The 20,770-nt window shown below is 44.4% G+C and overlaps 1 protein-coding gene across 2 annotated transcripts; it reads right to left on the reverse strand.

Moving 5' to 3' along the window:
- Positions 1-490: 490 nt before the first annotated feature.
- On the reverse strand, positions 491-12,671 carry LOC132404148 (diablo IAP-binding mitochondrial protein-like). Of its 2 annotated transcripts, none has more exons than XM_059988209.1 (6): positions 12,550-12,671; positions 12,354-12,456; positions 9,192-9,320; positions 7,456-7,566; positions 5,428-5,524; positions 491-1,494 (listed from the first exon to the last, which is right to left on the reverse strand). In XM_059988209.1, the coding sequence occupies exons 1-6, from the start codon at positions 12,597-12,599 to the stop codon at positions 1,268-1,270; spliced, it is 717 nt and encodes a 238-aa protein (XP_059844192.1). In that variant the 5' UTR covers positions 12,600-12,671; the 3' UTR covers positions 491-1,267. The 2 variants fall into 2 exon arrangements, with proteins under 2 accessions (XP_059844192.1, XP_059844193.1); XM_059988210.1 differs by lacking the exon at positions 491-1,494 and adding an exon at positions 1,518-3,838.
- Positions 12,672-20,770: the final 8,099 nt, after the last annotated feature.

The following is a 20,770-nucleotide window of genomic DNA, read 5'->3' on the forward strand; positions in this document are numbered from 1 at the left end:
TTGGTAAAGAGACATTGAGTGGGTATAAATTCAGTTCAGGCAGTAGAACGTGCAAATGAGGTTGTCCATCTTGGGTGGAAGAACAAAAAGCCAAATGTTTAAATATTGTAGGACTCTGCTGCATAGGGGAGGTAGCCGATGGTTGGAACAAGCTGGTGGACAGCTACAGCAGCAAGCAGGAAGCCCTACGCAATGTTGGCTTGAGCGGAGTGTGAGAGTAGGGAAGCTTTGCTACAAATGGACACTTGACACGGTTACTACACGTCGTCTATAATAAACATGAGAAAGTCTGCAGATGCTGGAAATCTAAAACAACACACACAAAATGCAGGTCAAGCAGCATCTATGGAAATGAATAAACAGTTGATGTTTCAGTCCAAGACCCTGAAACTTATAATTTTGTGTGTGTGTGTTTTTTAAAGCTGTGCAGACCTCTGAGCAGGAATAATTTATTTATTTACTTTTAAATAAACAAAGCCTGAAACTGTGCTGCAGATTAATAACACACTTTATAAAAGGCGCAGCAACAAAGGATACGTGCGCGGGAGCATTGCAGTTACTACGCGGCTGAGGACCCGCACAGCTTAGAGGACACAGTGGCAGAGTGAATGTTCCCTTCTGTGCAGGGTCCAGAAATGGGCTAAGTTTCAGAAACAGGAGGCACAATTTTAAATGGAGACGAGAATGAATCTCTCAATACGATCACTGCTGAGCCATTTCTTCAAAGTCTTCCCTTTTTCAGTGTCTCAAAAATGCACTCATTTCCAGTTTCATTGTCCTTGTGATCTAGCACCCGGAACACCTCGGGGTAGAGAATAATTCACTACCTTTCTATACTTAGGTTCTTTCAAATCCATTTACAAGAAAATTATGGTAACACAATAAAGGCAAGGATAGTTGAAATTAAAAAAACAGATGGAACTAGTCCTATCTTGCTCAGCCCTTTGTTTAACAAAATATACTGTTTCAACGTTAATTTGGGAGCTACTATTTTGACTGCAAAGCCCCCTATAAAGAACAATCAAATCCATGGATTATATGTATTATAAATGACAATTAATAAAAACTTTGTTTTGAAAAAGGACAGCAAGAATCACTGCTATAAGAAATTCTATTTCTGAGTAGTCTGTGAGCAATTTTTAAAGTTTCTACAAAAATTACATATTACAAAATTATTGGTAGAATTTACAGATGTCGGCAGACTGGCTAATTTAAGCACACACATCCACAGTTCACTGAATTCTATAGAGTTAAGTATTTCTACAGACTAGTCTTCCCGCAGATACTGTTCAGGTATTTCATCTTCATTCGCCGGCTGAATCGCAGTCTGCTGTCTGCCTTTAACTGACTCCTCTTTCCCCTTGAGACCAATTTCTTCGACCTGAACTTCAGCCAGTTTCGCCTCAGCTTTCAGGGCGATTTGTTTCACTTCATTCACCTGGGTCTGTGACACCTGAATGTGCATGTGCACAGACACTGAGGCTGGGTCTGCACCTGCCGGAGGAAAATTGCAGGCTGGTTATTTAGAATGCACTCGGCCCAAGGCTCCGGGAAACCCTCACTCAGATGTGAACTGAATTGACTTTACTACTTACATTCTTCACATACACGAGTAAAAACCTTTAAATGTTACACCTCAGTCTAAATGCGCAAGTTATAATAAATAGCATGGGTTGATTATACTACAGACCAAAATTATTATAATTTATAATTTCCAGACTTAGGGCCTGTACTCACTGGAGTTTAGAATAACAAGGGGAGATCTCACTGAAACCTAAAAAGTTGAAAGGCATTGATAGAGTGGATTCGGAGAGGATGTTTCCTGAAGTGGGGAAGTCTAGGACCAGAGGGCACAGCCTCAGAACAGAGGAGTGTCCATTTAAAACAGAGATGAGAAGGAATTTCTTTAGCCAGAGGGTGATGAGTCTGTGGAATTCATCGCCACAGACTGCTAAGGAGATCAATTCAATGGGTATGCTTAAAGCAGAGGTTGATAGGTTCTTGATTAGTAAAAGACTCAAAGGTCACAGGGAGAAGGCAGGAGAATGGGGTTGAGGGGGAAATAAATTAGCCATGATGGAATGGCAGAGCGGACTCAATAGATCAATTGGGCAAATTCTGCTCCTATGTCATGGTGAAATCCAATAATCTTTTGGGCAAAATTATCAAAGGCTTCAGAACAGATGTAGGTAAGTGGAATAAGTACGAAGTAAGTACAGTCGGCCCTCCTTATCCGTGGGGGATTGGTTCTGAAACCCCCCTCGGATACCAAAAAACGCGGATGCTCAAGTCCCTTATTTAACCTGTTGCAGTCTGGTGGTCTTTAGGATCCAGCGGAACCCTGGACTTTATTTAACTTGCTCAGTGTGGTGGACATTAGGACCTGATGGTGCAGCTCTGAATCCGCGGTGTTTCCGTTCATGAAAATAATCACGATCACGGTTGAAAATAAAGTGGAAGTAATAAAGCGATCGGAAAGAGGTGAAATGCCATCAGTCATTGGAAAAGCTTTAGGCTACAGTCAGTCAACGATCGGAACAATTTTAATGGAGCATGTGAAAGGTCCTGCCCTGATGAAAGCTACAAGTATTACTAAGCAACGCAATGGTTTAATTATTGAAATACGTATGTTTCTTAAGTGTTTTATATGCATAGAAAGGTAAAATATATACTATATACTAAGAAAAACGCTTGACTAACTATCACTAAATAATAGATAGATAGATAGATAGATAGATACTTTATTCATCCCCAAGGGGAAATTCAACATTTTTCCAGTGTCCCATACACTTATTGTAGCAAAACTAATTACATACAGTATTTAGCTCAATATAAATATAATATGCATCTAAAATCACCCTCCCAAAAAGCATTAATAAATAGCTTTTAAAAAGCTCTTAAATAGTTTACTAAAGTGCATTGAGTGGTAACTTAAGCTCAGTTCTAACCCCGGCACTTTAACATGTCTTGCCCCTGGTGGTTGAATTGTAGAGCCGAATGGCATTGGGGAGTTATGATCTCTTCATCCTGTCTGAGGAGCATTGCATTGACAGCAACCTGCCGCTGAAGCTGCTTCTCCCTCTCTGGATGGTGCTGTGCAGAGGATGTTCAGGGTTTTCCATGATTGACCGTAGCCTACTCAGCACCCTCCGCTCTGCCACCGATGTCATACTCTCCAGTTCTGTGCCCACGACAGAGCCCGCCTTCCTTACCAGCTTATTAAGACGTGAGGCGTCCCTCTTCTTAATGCTGCCTCCCCAGCACGCAGAGGGCGCTCTCCACAACTGACCGATAGAACATCTTCAGCATCTCACTACAAACGCCAGCCTTCTGAGGAAGTACAGTCGACTCTGTGCTTTCCTGCATAGGGCATCTGTGTTGGCAGTCCAGTCTAGCTTCTCGTCTAACTGCACTCCCAGATACTTGTAGGTCTTAACCTGCTCCACACATTCTCCATTAATGATCACTGGCTCCATATGAGGCCTAGGTCTCCTAAAGTCCACCACCATCTCCTTGATCTTGGTGATATTGAGACTGGATGTACCTGTTCTGACTTCAAATCCGACTTAGAGATGGGCTCAGGAATGGAACTCATTCATAACCCGGGGACTGCCTGTACTTTTAAGTCATTTCTAGATTACTTATAATACCTGATACAATGTAAATGCTATGTAAATCGTTGTTATACTGTATTGTTTAGGGAATAATGACAAGAAAAAATAGTCTGTGCATGCTCAAGTAATGAGTGCTGGAGAGATAACTTCCGGGCTTCCCCGATCCGTGGCTGGTTAAATCCGTGCATGTGGAATCTGCGGATAAGGAGGGCCGACTGTACAAACTAGGAGTAGACAACAGAAAACTAACTGATTGAAGGTGGCAGCAGTCATGTTTAAAAAAAAGTCCAACAATTTTTTAAAAACTATTACAAGGGTCCCAGAGGGAAACATGAATGGACATACAATCCTGATTCTAAATGACAAGGGTCTACAGAAAAAGTTTATCCATAATTCTACATACATTGTCTATCATAAGATTTACGTTCTGCTCATATCTGACAATCCACGTGTTCACAATTTAACACAAAAATAACAAAACCTCATCAAAGGGATGCCCACCCTTAAACAGACAAAAGGTCAGAATGGAAGCTTCCCTCCCCCACACCCCCGGTTTTGCTGGTGGTGAAATTTTTATGCTGATATGACACCAAATCATTAGTCTGGTGATTTTTCTCTCTCTCTTTCCCCCCTCCCTGGCATAACGTCCGTGACTCAGAAAGAATAAGGATGGGTTAACCCAGTTATCATTTCCATATTTTCTCTGGCTCTTGTGGGAATTGAAAGAGCTAAGTTCATGGAAGTTTGCTCCAAGAGTGGGAGTGAGTTGATGGAAATATGGGAATGTTGCTTTACCAGGAAAATTAATGTGGCATAGAGTTGCTCTGTGAGTTGGCATAACCTCAGTGAGCTGCAGTGGCCTTGTCCCATGTCACAAAAAAAGTGGAAATTCTTAGAATTATTATTTTTAATTTTGCACAGAACAGCTTTTTACATTCCAAATCAAATCGGAATGTAACATTTACAATATTTTTTCTATTTTAATTCTCACTGAATATTCATTCATTATGTACCATGTCGTATGATGTGGACGATCGTGATCTTTCTGTGACCACGATTGTTCTTGGCTAATTTTTCAACAGAAGTGGTTTACCATTGCCTTCATCCAGGCAATGTCTTTACAAGAGGGGCAACTCCAGCCATTACCAACACTCTTCAGAAATTGTCTGCCTGGTGTCATTGATCACATGACCAGGATGTGCACCGGCTGCTCGTATGACCATCCACCATCTGCTCCAATGGCTTCGCGTGACACTGATTGGGGGCGGGGCTAGGGGGCTAAGTAGGAACGACACCTTGCCCAAGGGTGATCTGCAGGCTAGCAGAGGGAAGGAGTGCCTTACACCTCTTCGATAGAGACACATCCCCACCCTGCCATCCAAGCTAAATATTACATATCTAAACTTGCAGCAGTGTGTCTTATCTACAAGATGCGCGGCAACAGCACACCAACATTCCCAAGGCTGCACCTTCCAGACCCAAAACCACTACAATCTAGGAGGAGCAGAGCAGCAGATACCTGGGAACACCGCCACTTGGAAATCCCTCTCCAAGTCCCTCACCATCCTGACTGGGAAACATACCCCCGTTCCTTCATTGTCGCCGGGTCACAATCGTGCAACTCCCTCCCTAACAGCACTGTGGGCGTACCTACACCTCAGGGACTGCAGCGGTTCAAGATGGCAGCTCCTCACCACCCTCTCAAGGGCAACTAGGGACGGGCAGTAAATGCTGGCTTAGGGGGCGACGCCCGCATCCCGTAAATGCGTAAACAGAAGAAATCTAAGTGACCGCCGCTCCAACATTCACGTACCTGCTTGATACGCAGCCTCTGCTGCCGTTTCACATAGCTGGACTGCGGACATCCACTTGGTCTCAAAACTGAGATAACTCTCCTGCTTCTCTTTCATCTGCAAAGACCCAACAAAATGCAACTGGTACACACCACTTATCTTAAAGTATTAACAAAGTTTCTTAATGTATACTCATTAACACTGATAAGGTAGTTTTGCAATGGGCAGTATGCTGTTGCAATTCTATCCATGTTCAGTGGGGGGGGGGGGGGGGGGGGGCAGCACAGTAGCATGGCGACTAGCGTAACACTATTACAGCATCAGCGACCTGAGTTCAATTCCTCCTGCTGCAAGACCAAAAGAAGCTGCAGAGGGTTGTATATTTAGTCGGCTCCATCTTGGGTACTAGCCTACAAAGTACCTAGGACATCTCTAGGGAGTGGTGTCTCAAAAAGGCAGCGTCCATTATTAAGGACCTCCAGCACCCAGGGCATGCCCTTTTGTCATTGTTACCATCAGGTAGGAGGTACAGAAGCCTGAAGGCACACACTCAGCAATTCAGGAACAGCTTCTTCCCCTCTGCCATCCAATTCCTAAATGGACATTGAACTTGTGAACACTACCTCACTTTTTTAATATTATTTGTTTTTTTGCACAACTTTTAATCCATTCAATATATTTATACTGTAATTGACTTACTTATTATTATTATTATTATATTCTTTTCCCCCCTTCTAGATTATGTATTGCATTGAACTGCTGCTGCTAAGTAAACAAATTTTACGACACTTGCTGGTGATAATAAACCTGATTCTGATTCTGGTCACGTGGGTTTCTTCTCATGTTCCAAAGATGTGTGGGTTACAAGGTTAATTGATCATATGGTTGTGATGGGGAGGGTGTTACCGTGCTGTGTCTCCAAGTAAATAGTGTCCAAAGGGATGGTAGGCTACCGGCAACTCAGCTTTAGTGTAGGAAAGCAGCTGAAGAACAAAGGGCAATTGATGGGGACAAGTTGCAGGGCTACAGGGAAGCAAGGATGGGGGAGAGTGACTGATGACCTAGCTGCACTGTGAGTCATCTGGAAGAATGGCCTCCTTCTATGCTGTGTCAAGGAAAATGCAGAGCTGTCAATCATATCCAGCAGGTCAGGATACACTTTTGGAGAGAGAGAAACAACTGATAAAAGTGCATCCGCAAAGGAAACAGCATTATGAAGGACCCCACGCACCCCTCATACAATCTCTTCTCCCTCCTGCCGTCTGGGAAAAGGCTCCGAAGCATTCGGGCTCTTACGACCAGACTATTTAACAGTTTCTTCCCCCAAGCTATCAGACTCCTCAATACCCGAAGCCTGGACTGACACCTTGCCCTACTGTCCTGTTTATTATTTATTGTAATGCCTGCACTGTTTTTGTGCATTTTGTGCAGTCCAGTGTAGGTCTGTAGTCTAGTATAGCTTTCTCTGTGTTGTTTTTATTACGTACTTCAGTCTAGTTTTCTGTACCGTGTCATGTAAACCATGGTCCTGAAAAACGTTGTCTCATTTTTACTATGCACTGTACCAGCAGTTATGATCAAAATGACAATAAAAGTTGACTTGACTTGACTTGAGTGGATAACTTGCTACAAAATTGGCCCGTTCTGACAACAGAAAGCCAGCCTGTAGAATTCCACAGTTTCATGAAGGCAAGACCATGCCCAGGTAGACGAGAGCTCTTCAAACTCACACTGGGCCTCACTATCAGGGAGCAGGAGGCCAGCTTTTCACTGGCAGACCTGACCCACACAAAAAACGCCTGAATTTTCAAATCAGTTGCACATTTCGTCTGGCTATCATGGGGAATGGAAGTCATGGAATTTTGTTTGAGGGTACACCCTTTACAGTTAAAGGGTCACGGTGTAGCAGATTAAAGAAGGATTATCTCGGAGTAGATCATATATATGGACACTATTGATTGCTGATAGCAGAAAGGTGAAACAGGGCAATGTTCTCTGCCCTCAGTGGCTTGAAAACAAAAAATACAAGAGGAAACTTTATGAAGTACCTTCACACGAGCTTCAATGATGACCTGCCAAATAGCTTCTTTTTCTTTTTCATTTAGCTTGCTAGTTAAGCCATTATACTTCTGTTGAATGGAGATCAGGGTATAGACGGCCTAGAACATACAAAAGTTAATTCTTGAAAAAGTAGACTTTAAATTCATGTTTCCTTAATCAGCATTTTAATCTAACAAACCGCTTCCAGTAAGAAGGTGGCACGTGCAGCCACTTGGGGGCCAACCAAAGCTGCTTCTTTCCTTGTTAAATGTGGGTTTTTTTGCAGGCCAAGACTATTCTTTACTCCAATAACTGCTTGTACAGCAGGTGTACTGCATCAGTGAGCTGCTCCCTGTCAGAGTAGCCGGCCCGAGTTGTAAGAGCCAGCTGGCCAGGCTGGGGAATGAGGTCGAACTGGCCGGTCGGGTCGAGGAGGTGGTTGAACCGGACTGCAGGGCCGGGGAGGGGATCCCAGTCAGCCCGCTGGGCCACAGGAGGAGCCAGATTGGGTTTGGAAGGGCTGACCTAGGTGCAGATCACGCTGCTGCCTGCCACTCGGAGGTGCCAGAGTTGGCGACGTTGAGTTGGCATGAAGGCAGCGTGCAGTGTAACTGTGAGCGATTGTCATGGGCATTTCTTTTGCGATCGCAAGACCCTGCTGGACATTGGTTGCCACAGGCCTGCTTCCCTTGTTTGGTGGGAGTCAGTGTTGCTGCGGTTGTAACTAGAACGAGGACTCAGTCCGCAGGCTTGCGTTGTCGAGAGGCGTTGGGGCTCGGCTGGTCGGTGGTCTCTCCTGTTGGTGCTTCCCTCGTTATTTGAAGGCGCGGGTATGTTTTTGCACCTTGGCCACTGAGGAACGCTGTCTCATTCAGCTCTATCCATGTACGGCTTAAATGTCAATTAATTTGATTTGATTTGAGGTATTTAGTGTGACACACACAAAATGCTGGAGGAACTCAGCAGGTCAGGCAGCATCTACGAAGGGGAATAAACAGTCGACATTTCCGGCAGAGACTTTATCGGGACTGGAAAGGAAGGAGGAGGAAATACGAATAAGGTGGAGGAGGGAAAGGAATATAAGCCAGTTAATATGTTTTGTTCTCTGCTCTCAGCAGCATTAAAAACAAACTTGTCAGGAAGCATTGAGAAATACATTTACACAAGCTACAACTGTGACCTGCCAATTAGTTTCTTTTTCATTTTTACTTAGCTGGCTAGTTAAGTCATTTTATACCTCTGCTGAAGGGAGATCAGAGTGTAAAATGTTCATTTGCTAATCTCCAAAATTGCTCACTAAATAATGGAATTTTCATTTTGTTTTCTTGAGTTACCTACATCACATCTTCCATACTATATTGTAGATTGGGGCTCCCAACCTGGGCTCCACAGATCCCTCGGTTAATGGTAGGGGTCCTGGGCATAAAAAGGGTTCGAAACCCCTGTAGTGGATGCAAGAGCCATCTAAAGTCTACATTCTGCACACTCGTTAACTGGAAGACCAATCATTTCAACCTCTGCAAAAAATGTAAAGTGTCCAAACTTGAACAACAGGAATAAAAGCAAAGCTGGATGTCTCTCACAAGAGGAGTGGAGGACAGTTGAAGATACCACAAAGTGCCACTGCCCCGGCCTTGCAACTGAAAACAGATCAACACTAACTTTCTCCTCCTTCAGCAGTTATGTGTGCTGAAACTTTACAATTCTTACCAAAGACTGAACAAAGTAATTCTGCTTCACTCACCTTGGTATACTCCGTCAAAGCATCAATGAGTGCAAGAGTAGTTTGCGACAGAAAAGTATTGGCACCATCCGTAACCAATGAGACAGCACGTTTGATTAAATCTTCATGATTGAGAGACGATGGTTGATGCTACGGAGGAAAATATACAATTTTTAGATACAAATTTTTTTATTTGGAAATTCAGAACCAATCATGAACATATTACTTCAGTTGAACAGTTTCATTTAATTCTATCATTGGAATAAGTCATTGTTTTAAGTAGCTGTATTTAAATTGCACTAAAATCTAAATTTAATTATGTTATTAAGGTGGAAAGCAAGAAAGAAGTAAATTCACCAATCACAAACACATCAAGGGATTTAAGTAGCATGCTGTATTATAAACACAGTGAGACATGTGGAAAGTTACGGGAGTTTTTTTAATTGTGTTTGTTGGCTGTAAAGAAAAATGTCAACACAGCAAAACTATTTATACTTGTAGGGACAAGAAAATCCGTATTTACAATCTGCAGGCAATTTAGTCTTCTAATGCTTATGCATTTTGCTGACAAAATTTTGCTAAGCCTAAAATGAATAACTTATGTCAAATGTGACCCTGGATAACATATTAAAACAGAGAGCTGCATTTTTAAAAGTAAATCAACTGGTATTTTTACTAGTCCAGTATGAAGATTTTTTTGATCAAAAATGAGGAAAACCACTTTAAAAGAGTCAGATAACACGAAATAGTGCCTTTAATGAAATCCTGATTTTTACTCCTGCGGATGGTCCTATATTTCTGTTGAACAAATACAATGGATTCAGGTTGTTTGGGCCATCAGATAAACAAGGCAGCTGCTTATTTGGGACAACTCTTAACAAACAAAAACTAAGTGAGAAAATAGCCAGGATTCCATTTGTTTATTTGGAATGCAATACTGTTTAATTGGGACAGGAGGCTGCTGATGAACAGTTTCTAACTAGTATCAATCACATGCACTCATGTGATCTCTAAACCCTACACCATGTCTAGGTCAAGCAGTTTTTGAATAGTTGCATGTTCTTTTAATCAAGGAGCAGCGATCTTTGTCACTGATAGTTAGTGAGAAATATAGGCATCCGTTAGTCTCATGAGACCATGAATTTGCGCCTTAGAAGGTTTCCAGGGTGCAGGCCTGGGCAGGGTTGTACGGGAGACCGGCAGTTGCCCAAGCTGCAGGCCATCCCCTCTCCATGCCACCGATGTTGCCCAAGGGAAGGGCACTAGGACCCAAGCAGGTTGGCACCGGTGTCGTCGCAAAGCAATGTGTTAAGTGCCTTGCTCAAGGACACAACACGCTGCCTCAGCTGAGGCTCGAACCGGTGACCTTCAGATCACTAGACCGATGCCTTATCCACTAGGTGGAACACGGTGAGAAATAAGCAGCAAGACAATTCACTGGAGTTTCAAGCATTCGAGCATGCCACTAAAAATGAAATGATTTCACTACTTCAGAAAGTAATTTTTGAAAAATTTAAAGCCATTGTCAATCATCTTCAAGCCTTTGAAGATTTGGCATGACATTTAAAACTCTGACAAACTTCTATAGACGTGTGGTGGAGAGTGTATTGACTGGCTGCATCACAGCCTGGCATGGGAACACCAATGCCCTTGAACGGAAAATCCGACAGAAAGTAGCGGATACAGCCCAGTCCATCGGGGTAAATCCCTCCCTATTCAGCACATCTACACGGAACGCTGCCACAGGAAAGCAGCACCCATTAGCAAGGATTCCCCAGTACTCAGGCCACGCTCTCTCCTCGCTGCTCCGAGTGGGGAGCAGCCACAGGAGCATCAGGATCCATGCCACTAGCTTCAGGAACAGTTATTATCCATCAGTCATCGGGCTCAGGAACCAGAGGGGAAAACTTCATTCCACTTCACCCGTTCCCACAACCTATGGACTCACTGGCAACAACTCTCCTGTACGGGTGTGTTGCTTCTCGAGCTTACTTCTGGCCTTGTTATAAAAACTCAGAGTGGGAACAGAATAAGAATTGAAGTGGCAACCAAGTTGAGAGTCACTGAGCAAAATGCTTCAACTTCTCCAACGTAGAGAAGACTAATTTGAACGTCTCGAATGTAGCAAAGTAGTTTGGAGAAGCTTGAGAGTGTTGCTGCTTTACCTGGAGGGTGTGTTGGGTCTCTGCAAGGTGGGAAGGGAGGTGGTAAATGGACAGGAGTCGGTCACTTGGGGGGGGGGGGGCTGTCCAGGACAGTCAGAGGAGTAGACCAGGTGCCAAGAGGAATGCTAAAAGGAGAGGGCAGGCGGAGAGAGATCTGCCCATGGAATCTTGCTGAAGGGGCAGAAAACGGAAATTGGGTCAGGTAGCAACCGAGGACACAGGGAACAATATCCCATCACGTCATTTGAGTCAACTGGGCACCAAAAGCATGGCGGCACCCTAGAACAGGGGTTCCCAAACCTTTTTTATGCCATGGACCCACACCATTATGCAAGGGGCCTGTGGACCCCAGGGTGGGAACCCCTGCCCTGGGACTTCCCAACATCCCCCCCCCCCAGATTGTTGCTTGTGGGCACAAACTCTGCACTTCACAGGATGATCTGATGTCTCAATGCGCATGCGACAAAGTTCATCTTTAATCAGCTCAGGTTGGGGAAGGGAAAAGTTGTGGGAAACAACGAGGTGCAGCCAAGGGCTCTGTCAAAGTGCGAGGGGAAATCCATAGTTCTCAAAGGAGGAAGTCACCTCAGACACAACTGCATGGAAAGGTTTCACCATTTCAAACACAGCGTAGGCCACGGAGAGCTACGCCAGGCTGTTAAAGCCTATGACTGTCCCAGCTCATTTCAGGAATGGTGCTTTCCACGCCTTTGCTACTGCTCTCTTGGTCTGACATCTCAAGCTGGACAATGCCACAAGCCACCTGCCAAAGGAAGGGATCCTATTCATCTATTAGTGCCTCGCAGACAATCCGAAAGTTCTTAGGACACCTTTGACTTTGAGAGTCAGAATTGCACAAGATTATTATTTATTGTTATCAGACTACACACCATTGTCATCCTTCTCCCAAACACGAAACTCCCGTAAACATGAGCTAGAAACACTCCCGGCTTGAACTACCTTTAGGAGCAGCTACTTTTGGCCAGGATGGGACACCTTCAGAAAGCCTGCGATGTACCTGTAAGATGGGAACAGCGGCCAGCGTTGCTCCCAGCCCCAGTGCCACCTTCCGCCACCCTCCAGCGAGGATCCTGCGCTGGGACAACGCCAAGGGGAATAACCTTCAAAAAGACAGATTAAACGCGGGTGAGAGCGGCAGTGGCTTCGGGGGAGGGAGAGCCGGGAGCCCCGCACAACCGGCGCTCACACAGTACCTGGTCAGCCGGCCACACGGACGCACCAGCCTGCACAACGGAGCAGCCATTGTATCAACATTCCAGCCGCCGGTTACGTCAGCAAGCCGGAACGCTACAGGCCGTCACGTGATCCCGCGCCAGTGACGTCATCGCCGGCCGGTCAGGCTTCTGACGTCCCAGTGCTTACTCCGCATGTGACCGATTCGGACTTTTTTAAAAAAAATGTGGTCTGGTTTTTAATATCCGCAGATAATACAATGTTACATCCAAATATCGGCTTTACTTTATGTGGTGAACTACATACACCTGTCTGGACTCGCCCCCCCCCTCCTGTGGCTCCGCCCACAGACCCCGGAAGAAAGGCGATTGGAGGCACAGACCCTTCCTCAGTCTCCAGGGTGTTGTGGTGTGCTCGTTTGCTGCTTGTGCTTTCTTCCAGCCAATAAAAGCTTATATCTCGCCTCACGTCTCAGAGTTATTGATGGTGCATCACTTTACAATGTGTATGTATTGGTTTCCTGCAAGTGCCCCATTCAGAAAGGGACTTTTCCTGTCTGTTTATTCTGACAGTAAAAATACAACTCCCTTTACTTTCTCTTTTCTTAAACCCATCACCACTCCTGGGACTTAGAAACATAGAAAACCTATAGCACAATACAGGCTCTTCGGCCCACAAAGTTGTGTTGAACATGTCCCTACCTTAGAAATTACTAGGCTTCCCCGTAGCCCTCTATTTTACTAAGCTCCATGTACCTATCCAAAAGTCTCTTAAAAGACCCTCCACCACCGTTGCCGGCAGCCCATTCCACGCACTCACCACTCTCTGAGTAAAAAACTTACCCCTGACATCTCCTCTGTACCTACTCCCCAGCACCTTATACCTGTGTCCTCTTGTGGCAACCATTTCAGCCCCGGGAAAAAGCCTCTGACTAACCACACGATCAATGCCTCTCATCATCTAATACACCTCTATCAGGTCGCCTCTCATCCCCCATCGCTCTAAGGAGAAAAGGCTGAGTTCACTCAACCTATTCTCATAAGGCATGCTCCCCAATCCAGGCAACGTCCTTCTAAATCTCCTCTGCACCCTTTCTATGGTTTCCACATCCTTCCTGTAGTGATGCAACCAGAACTGAGCACAGTACTCAAAGTGGGGTCTGACCAGTGTCCTATATAGCTGTAACATTACCTCTTGGCTCCCAAATTCAATTCCACAATTGATAAAGGCCAATACACTGTACACCTTCTCAACCGTAGAGTCAACTTGCACAGCTGCTTTTAGCACTCTATGGTCTCGGACCCCAAGATCCCTCTGATCCTCTACACTGCCAAGAGTCTTACCATTAATACAATATTCTGCCATCATATTTGACCTACCAAAATGAACCACTTCACACTTATCTGGGTTGAACTCCATCTGCCACTTCTCAGCCCAGTTTTGCATCCTATCAATGTCCCGCTGTAACCTCTAACAGATCTCCACACTATTCAGAAACCTCCAACTTTTGTGTCATCAGCAAACTTACTAACCCATCCCTCCACTTCCTCATCCAGGTCATTTATAAAAATCACAAAGAGTAAGGGTCCCAGAACAGATCCCTGAGGCACGCCACTGGTCACCGATCTCCATGCAGAATATGACCTGTCTACAACCACTCTTTGCCTTCCGTGGGCAAGCCAGTTCTGGATCCACAACGCAATGACCCCTTGGATCCCATGCCTCCTTACTTTCTCAATAAGCCTTGCATGGGGTACCTTACCAAATGCCTTGTTGAAATCCATATGCACTACATCTACTGCTCTTCTTTCATCAACTTGTTTAGTCACATCCTCAAAAAATTCAATCAGGCTTGTAAGGCATGACCTGCCATTGACAAAACCATGCTGACTATTCCTAATCATATTATACCTCTCCAAGTGTTCATAAATCCTGCCTCTCAGGGTCTTCTCCATCAACTTACCAACCACTGAGGTAAGACTCACTGGTCTATAATTTCCTGGGCTATCTCTACTCCTTTTCTTGAATAAAGGAACAACATCCACAACCCTCCAATCCTCCGGAACCTCTCCCATCCCCATTGATGATGCAAAGATCATCACCAGAGGCTCAGCAATCTCCTCCCTCACCTCCCACAGTAGCCTGGGGTACATCTCATCCGGTCCTAGTGATTTATCGAACTTGATGCTTTCCAAAAGCTCCAGCACATCCTCTTTCTTAATATCTACCTGCTCAAGCTTTTCAGTCTGCTGCAAGTCATCGCTACAATCACCAAGATCCTTTTCCATAGTGAATACTGAAGTAAAGTATTCATTAAGTACCTCTGCTGTTTCCTCCAGTTCCATTCACACTTTCCCACTGTCACACATGTTAGGTCCTATTCTTTCATGTCTTATCCTCTTGTTCTTCACATACTTGTAGAATGCCTTGGGGTTTTCCTTAATCCTGTCTGCCAAGGCCTTCACATGGCCCCTTCTGGCTCTCCTAATTTCCTTCTTAAGCTCCTTCCTATTAGCCTTATAATCTTCTAGATCTCTAACGTTACCTAGCTCTCTGAACTTTTTTGTAAGCTTTTCTTTTCTTCTTGACTAGATTTATTACAGTTTTTGTACACCTCAGTTCATGTACCCTACCATAACTTCCCTGTCTCATTGGAACTTACCGATACAGATCTCCACATAAATATTCCTGAACATTTGCCACATTTTTCCGTACTTTTCCCTGAGAACATCTGTTTCCAATTTGAGCCTCCAATTTCCTGTCTGATAGCCTCGTAATTCCCCTTACTCCCATTAAACGCTTTTCTAACTTGTCTGTTCCTATCTCTCTCCAACGATCTTGTAAAGGAGACAGATTTATGATCACTATCTCCAAAATGCTCTCCCACTGAGAGATCTGACACCTGATCAGGTTCATTTCCCAATACCAGATCAAGTACGGCCTCTCCTCTTGTCGGCTTATCTACATACTGGGTTAAGAAACATTCCTGAACACACGTAACAAATTCCACCCCATCTAAACCCCTTGCTCTAGGGAGATGCCAATCGATATTTGAGAAATTAAATCATGACAACTCTGTTATTATTACACCTTTCCAGGATCTGTTTCCCTATCTGCTCCTCGATACCCCTGTTACTATTGGGCAGCCTATAAAAAACACTCAGTAAAGTTATTGACCCCTTCCTGTTCCTAACCTCCACCCACAGAGACTCCATAGACAATCCCTCCATGGTGTCCACCTTTTCTGCAGCCATGACACAGTGCCATGCCCCACCTCTTTTGCCTCCCTCCCTGTCCTTTCTGAAACATTTAAATCCCAGCACTTGAAGTAACCATACCTGTCCCTGAGCCATCCAAGTCTCTGTAATGGCTACCACACCGACAGCCACATGCCAGAGTCCTCTAGTCCATTTAGTTTCGGAAAGGGGTATTTCTCGGAAGCAGTTCAGAGATGTTCCCTTGTGGGGGTGTAGTCAGGTTAGAAAAAAATTAGAATGGGGTTTATTATAACTGACATATGTTGCTTAGTGGCAGCAGTACAGTAAAATACCACATTGATTGGCCTCCTCTCAAACAATAACGAGGTGGCCTACAGGGAAGAAGTCATCACACTGACACAGTGGTGTCAAGAAAACAACCTCTCCCTCAGTGCTGCAAAGACAAAGGAGCTGGTTGTGGATTACAGGAGGAATGGAGACGGGCTAACCCCCATTGACATCAATGAATCTGGGGTTGAGAGGGAAAACAACTTTACGTTCCTCAGCATCCACATCACCGAGGACCTCACGTGGTCTGTACACACCAGCTGTGTGGTGAAAAAGGCACAAAAGTGTCTCTTTAACCTCCGACGGTTGAGGAAGTTTGGTGTGGGCCCCCAAATCCTAAGAACTTTCTACAGGGATGCAATTGAGAGCATCCTGACTGTCTACATCACTGCCTGGTATGGGAACTGAACCTCCCTTAATCGCAGGACTCTGCAGAGAGTGGTGCGGACAGCCCAGGGCATCTGTAGTTGTGAACTTCCCATGATTCAGCACGTTTACAAAGGCAGGTGTGTAAAAAAAGCCCAAAGAATCATTGGGGACCCGAGTCACCCCAACCACAATCTATTCCAGCTTCTACCATCTGGGAAATGGTACCGCAGCATAAAAGCCAGGACCAACGGGCTCCAGGACAGATTCTTCCACCAGGCCATCAGACTGATGAACTCACACTGATTTGAGTGTACTCTATGTTACATTGACTGTTCTATTTATTATAAATTACTATGATTGCATATTTAGATGGAGACGTAACATAAAGAGTTTTACTCCTCATGTATATGAAAGATGCAAGAAATAAAGTCAATTCAATTCAAATACTATAAGTTGCAGTAAGAAATACTTACAGAAAAGTAGTGCAAAGGGTGAGGAAAATGGTGAGGTAATATTCAACGAGTTCATGGATCGTTCGGAAATCTGGTGGCGAAGGGGAAGAAGCGGTTCCTAGAACATTGAGTGGGGTGGGAGGAGGTTGGTCTTTAGGTTCCCGTACCTCTTCCCTGATGGTGGTGATGAGAAGATGGCAAGTCCTGGGTGGTGAGGGTCCTTAATGAGGGATGCAGCATTCTTGGGGCATCACCTGTTGAAGATACAGTATCCTGGATGGTGGGAAGCTTGTCCCCACGACGGAGCTGGCTGAGTTTACAGACCCTTTTTGATCCTTGGTGCCTCCATGCCAGATGGTGATGTCGTCGGAAGGCCCTCCACGGAACATCTGTAGAAATCTGCCAGTCTTTGGTGACAATTCCTCAACCTTCTAATGAGATGTAACTGCTGGCGTGCCTCCCTCGCAATTGCACTGATACGCTGGGCCCAGGATAGATCCTCAGAGATGTTGACACCCAGGAACTTGAAGCTGCTCACCCTTTCGAGTGCTAACCCCTCAATGAGGACTGATGTGCCTTCCCCCAACTTCCCCTTCTTGAAGTCCACAATCAATTCCTCAGTCTTGCGGGTGTTGAGTGCAAGGTCGTTGTCACCACTCCACTCAAATCCTCCTCAACTCCATCTGAGATTCTGCCGACACAATTGTGTCGTCGGCAAATTTATGGATGGTGTTTGAGCTTTGCTTAAGCACACAGTCATGGGTACAGAGAGAGTAGAATAGCAAGCTAAGCATGGTCCCTCGCGGTGTGCCCATGTTGATTGTCAATGAGGAGATGTTCTTTACAACCCACACCAACTGGGGTCTCCCAATGAGGTTGTTGGGATCAGGTTGCAGAGGAAGATACAGAGGCCCCGGCTTTGAAGCTTGTTGCCTAGTACCGAGGAGGTGATGGTGTGGAGTGATGAGTTGTAATCGATAAACTACAACCTGTAGTAGGTATTGTTGTTGTCCAAGTGGTCCAAGGCTGGGTGGAGAGCCAGTGAGATTGCACCTTAATGTGGTAGACAGATTGCAGGGGGTGCTGGTCTTTGCTCAGGCAGGAGTTAATTCCAGCCATGACCAACCTTTCAAAGCTCTTCATCACAGTAGATGTGAGTGCTATGAAGCAATGGTCATTGAGGAAGTTGGCTCCGTTCTTCTTGGGCAGCAACAGGTTTAATGGGAAAGGTTGTGGAAGTTGGGTTTGTGCCGCGTAGAGATTGGAAGGTGAAAGGTGATCAGTCTGGTGATTTTGGGCTTCCAGAAAGTTCTTTGAAAAGGTGCCACAGAACAGGCTTCTCAGCAAAATTGAGGAACCTGGCATAAATGAGGTTTTGGTAGCAGGGCAGCGAAGTTGGCTAAGGATCACAAGGGACTCTACTATTAAGTTAAAACCCTTGCTTTCTTCTGTTCTGTGTAGATGGCCCAGAGTAGGGAACACAAGCCATCATTTTAAAAATGAAAACAGAAAACGGTGGAAACACTGGGCAGATCTTTGTTAAACCAACAACGTGATAATGCAGGGTTTTGACCCCAAACATCGGCAACTCCTTTTCCTCCACGGATGCTGCTCGGCACGTTGAATCAAAAGATTGTTTGTTGCTTCAGATTCCAGCTTCTGTCTCCTGTGTTGAACCATTGTCTGTGTCACCAGGCTAGTGCCAAGAACAGGAACCTCGTGCACCATGTTGAGAAGAGTCTCACAGAGCCTGAGCCAATGAATACACTGTTCAGCATGGAGATTCTGACACTATCATCTCCATAACATCACTCCAGACGTAACATAATGTCCCACGCCATACCGACCAACAGAATGCAAACCTCCTCTGACAATGGATGTTAACCTTCGCAGTGCTGCTTCCTGACACTAATTCAATTGCTTAAATAGGGACAGATATAGAGAAGGAATCGGGCTAAACATAACGTCAGGGTTGTAGACATGATTGTGAAATTTGTGAACCAGAATCCGTATGCTCTTGTTAAAGCTTTGACACGCTTGGTAAATTAGTTTAAACCTAACAAGCAGACAACTGCTCAAATAAAAATCACTGGGAAATTATGCTTAAAATGTGTGAAAGCAAATCAATTTTGTAAGTAATTTCTGCAATGATTTGCTATTTGCAATTTAAAATATCCCTGATTATTAATCATTAAAAATTAATTTTAAATATGATTTAGGATTTATTTCCATAATAAGGCACATTGTTAATCAATGGATAAGCATTCAAAATGAGCTGGTGATGATGGTGAATTGTACTTGATTGAAAAAATATCCTGTCATAATTCTGAACTCCCCCATTATCTTTAATATTATTATTTCTGTTGGGTCTGTAGGATATAAACAAGAAGCTATTGTTACATCTTTAGCATCAGAGACTGTGTTTCGATGAAGGATATGACAAGAACAGTGGTCGGTTACTTGAACTGATACAATGAATAAATATACTGTTTTGGATTGAAATTCATCTTGCCTGTAATCTTTTACACATACTCTCAGTTATAAATAAGCATGAATAAATATGAGATTCAGAGCTTTGGAGGCAGGCAGAGAGGGAGCAGAAGGTTTTGAAGAAAGTTTTTCTTTGTGTTTTCAGATGTGAACAACTACTTTTGTTTAGTCAAGGTTCAGAATACTTCCTCCGGCCCCTACAGAACTCCTGTCAGCGTCCAGCAACGAAGAGCGGCACTTACACTGACCGGGGTGGGGTGGTGGCGAATGAGCAGATGCAACAGAGTGGACCAGGATCTTCTTGAGTTGGACAAAGAGGGCAAGACCTGGTCCACTTCCCGCCACTGGTCTTTTGTTTAAAACGAGTGAGAGAGAGTGCAGGTTGAAAGTGGCTCCAACTCAGCAGTTCTGCTCCTTTTACAGTTAAAATCACGTAGCATTGTATCCAGAGTTAAAAACTGGAGGAGGGATGGGCACAGGTATTTCAAAATGACAGAAATGTAAGTTGGACAATGTCTTCCATCAAGATTTGAATAAATGATCAGACACGCTATTTATAATAAAGAAGCATTTAGAAATTTAAAGAAAGTCGGAAAATAAACACAAAAGTTAATTAATGTTGCTTTAATTGACGTTGTTTAGAAGCATGCTGCTCTTTATATTTTAACTTCCTCCCTTAACCTGTGGGGACCCTCGCTGATTATGTGCTAATTGATACTGGTGTAATGTTCTCTGGAAACACCAGTGAGTAACCTGGACCGAGCCCCTTGATGAACCAGACACGAACGGGCTTGGTCAAGTCTATGCTTCGCAGCTAATAAGACTGAGAATATTCAACACAATATTTTTAATTAATAATTAACACAAAAGTCTTGTTGACAGAGACGCAACACAAAATCACAGTGAGAGAAGAGATGGAAATATAAGATTACCATGATCAGTGTGTAGAATTTAATGTACTTATCAGAAGCTAAGTAGCTGGCTGCACCAAATTTACAGACATCAATTAAAAACAAACATGAGAAAATCTATAGGTGCAGGAAATCGAAAGCAATGCCCACAAAATCCTGGAGGAACTCAGCAGGACAGGCAGCATCTATGAAAAAAGTACAGTCGATGTTTTGGGCCGAGACCCTTCATCAGGACTGGGAGGAAAGCTTTACCCAGGGTTTGGAGATGGTATCCTGGAAATTCTGGCATGTTTTCTGTGAAATGGTTTCACTAAACAGTTCTGACATGGTGGTGTGTCTCCCCCATGTCGTTCCTTCTCCATGTCAAGGAGACAGGGCTGGCAATGCCAGTTTCCCCTTGAACCCCCTACCAGTCCTGCTCAGCCTGCTGCCAGAGGTAAATGTGACATAGAGACCAAAAGTCACTTGATTTCT

This window comes from Hypanus sabinus, chromosome 13, assembly GCF_030144855.1.
Source record: "Hypanus sabinus isolate sHypSab1 chromosome 13, sHypSab1.hap1, whole genome shotgun sequence".
NCBI classification, from domain to species: domain Eukaryota; kingdom Metazoa; phylum Chordata; class Chondrichthyes; order Myliobatiformes; family Dasyatidae; genus Hypanus; species Hypanus sabinus.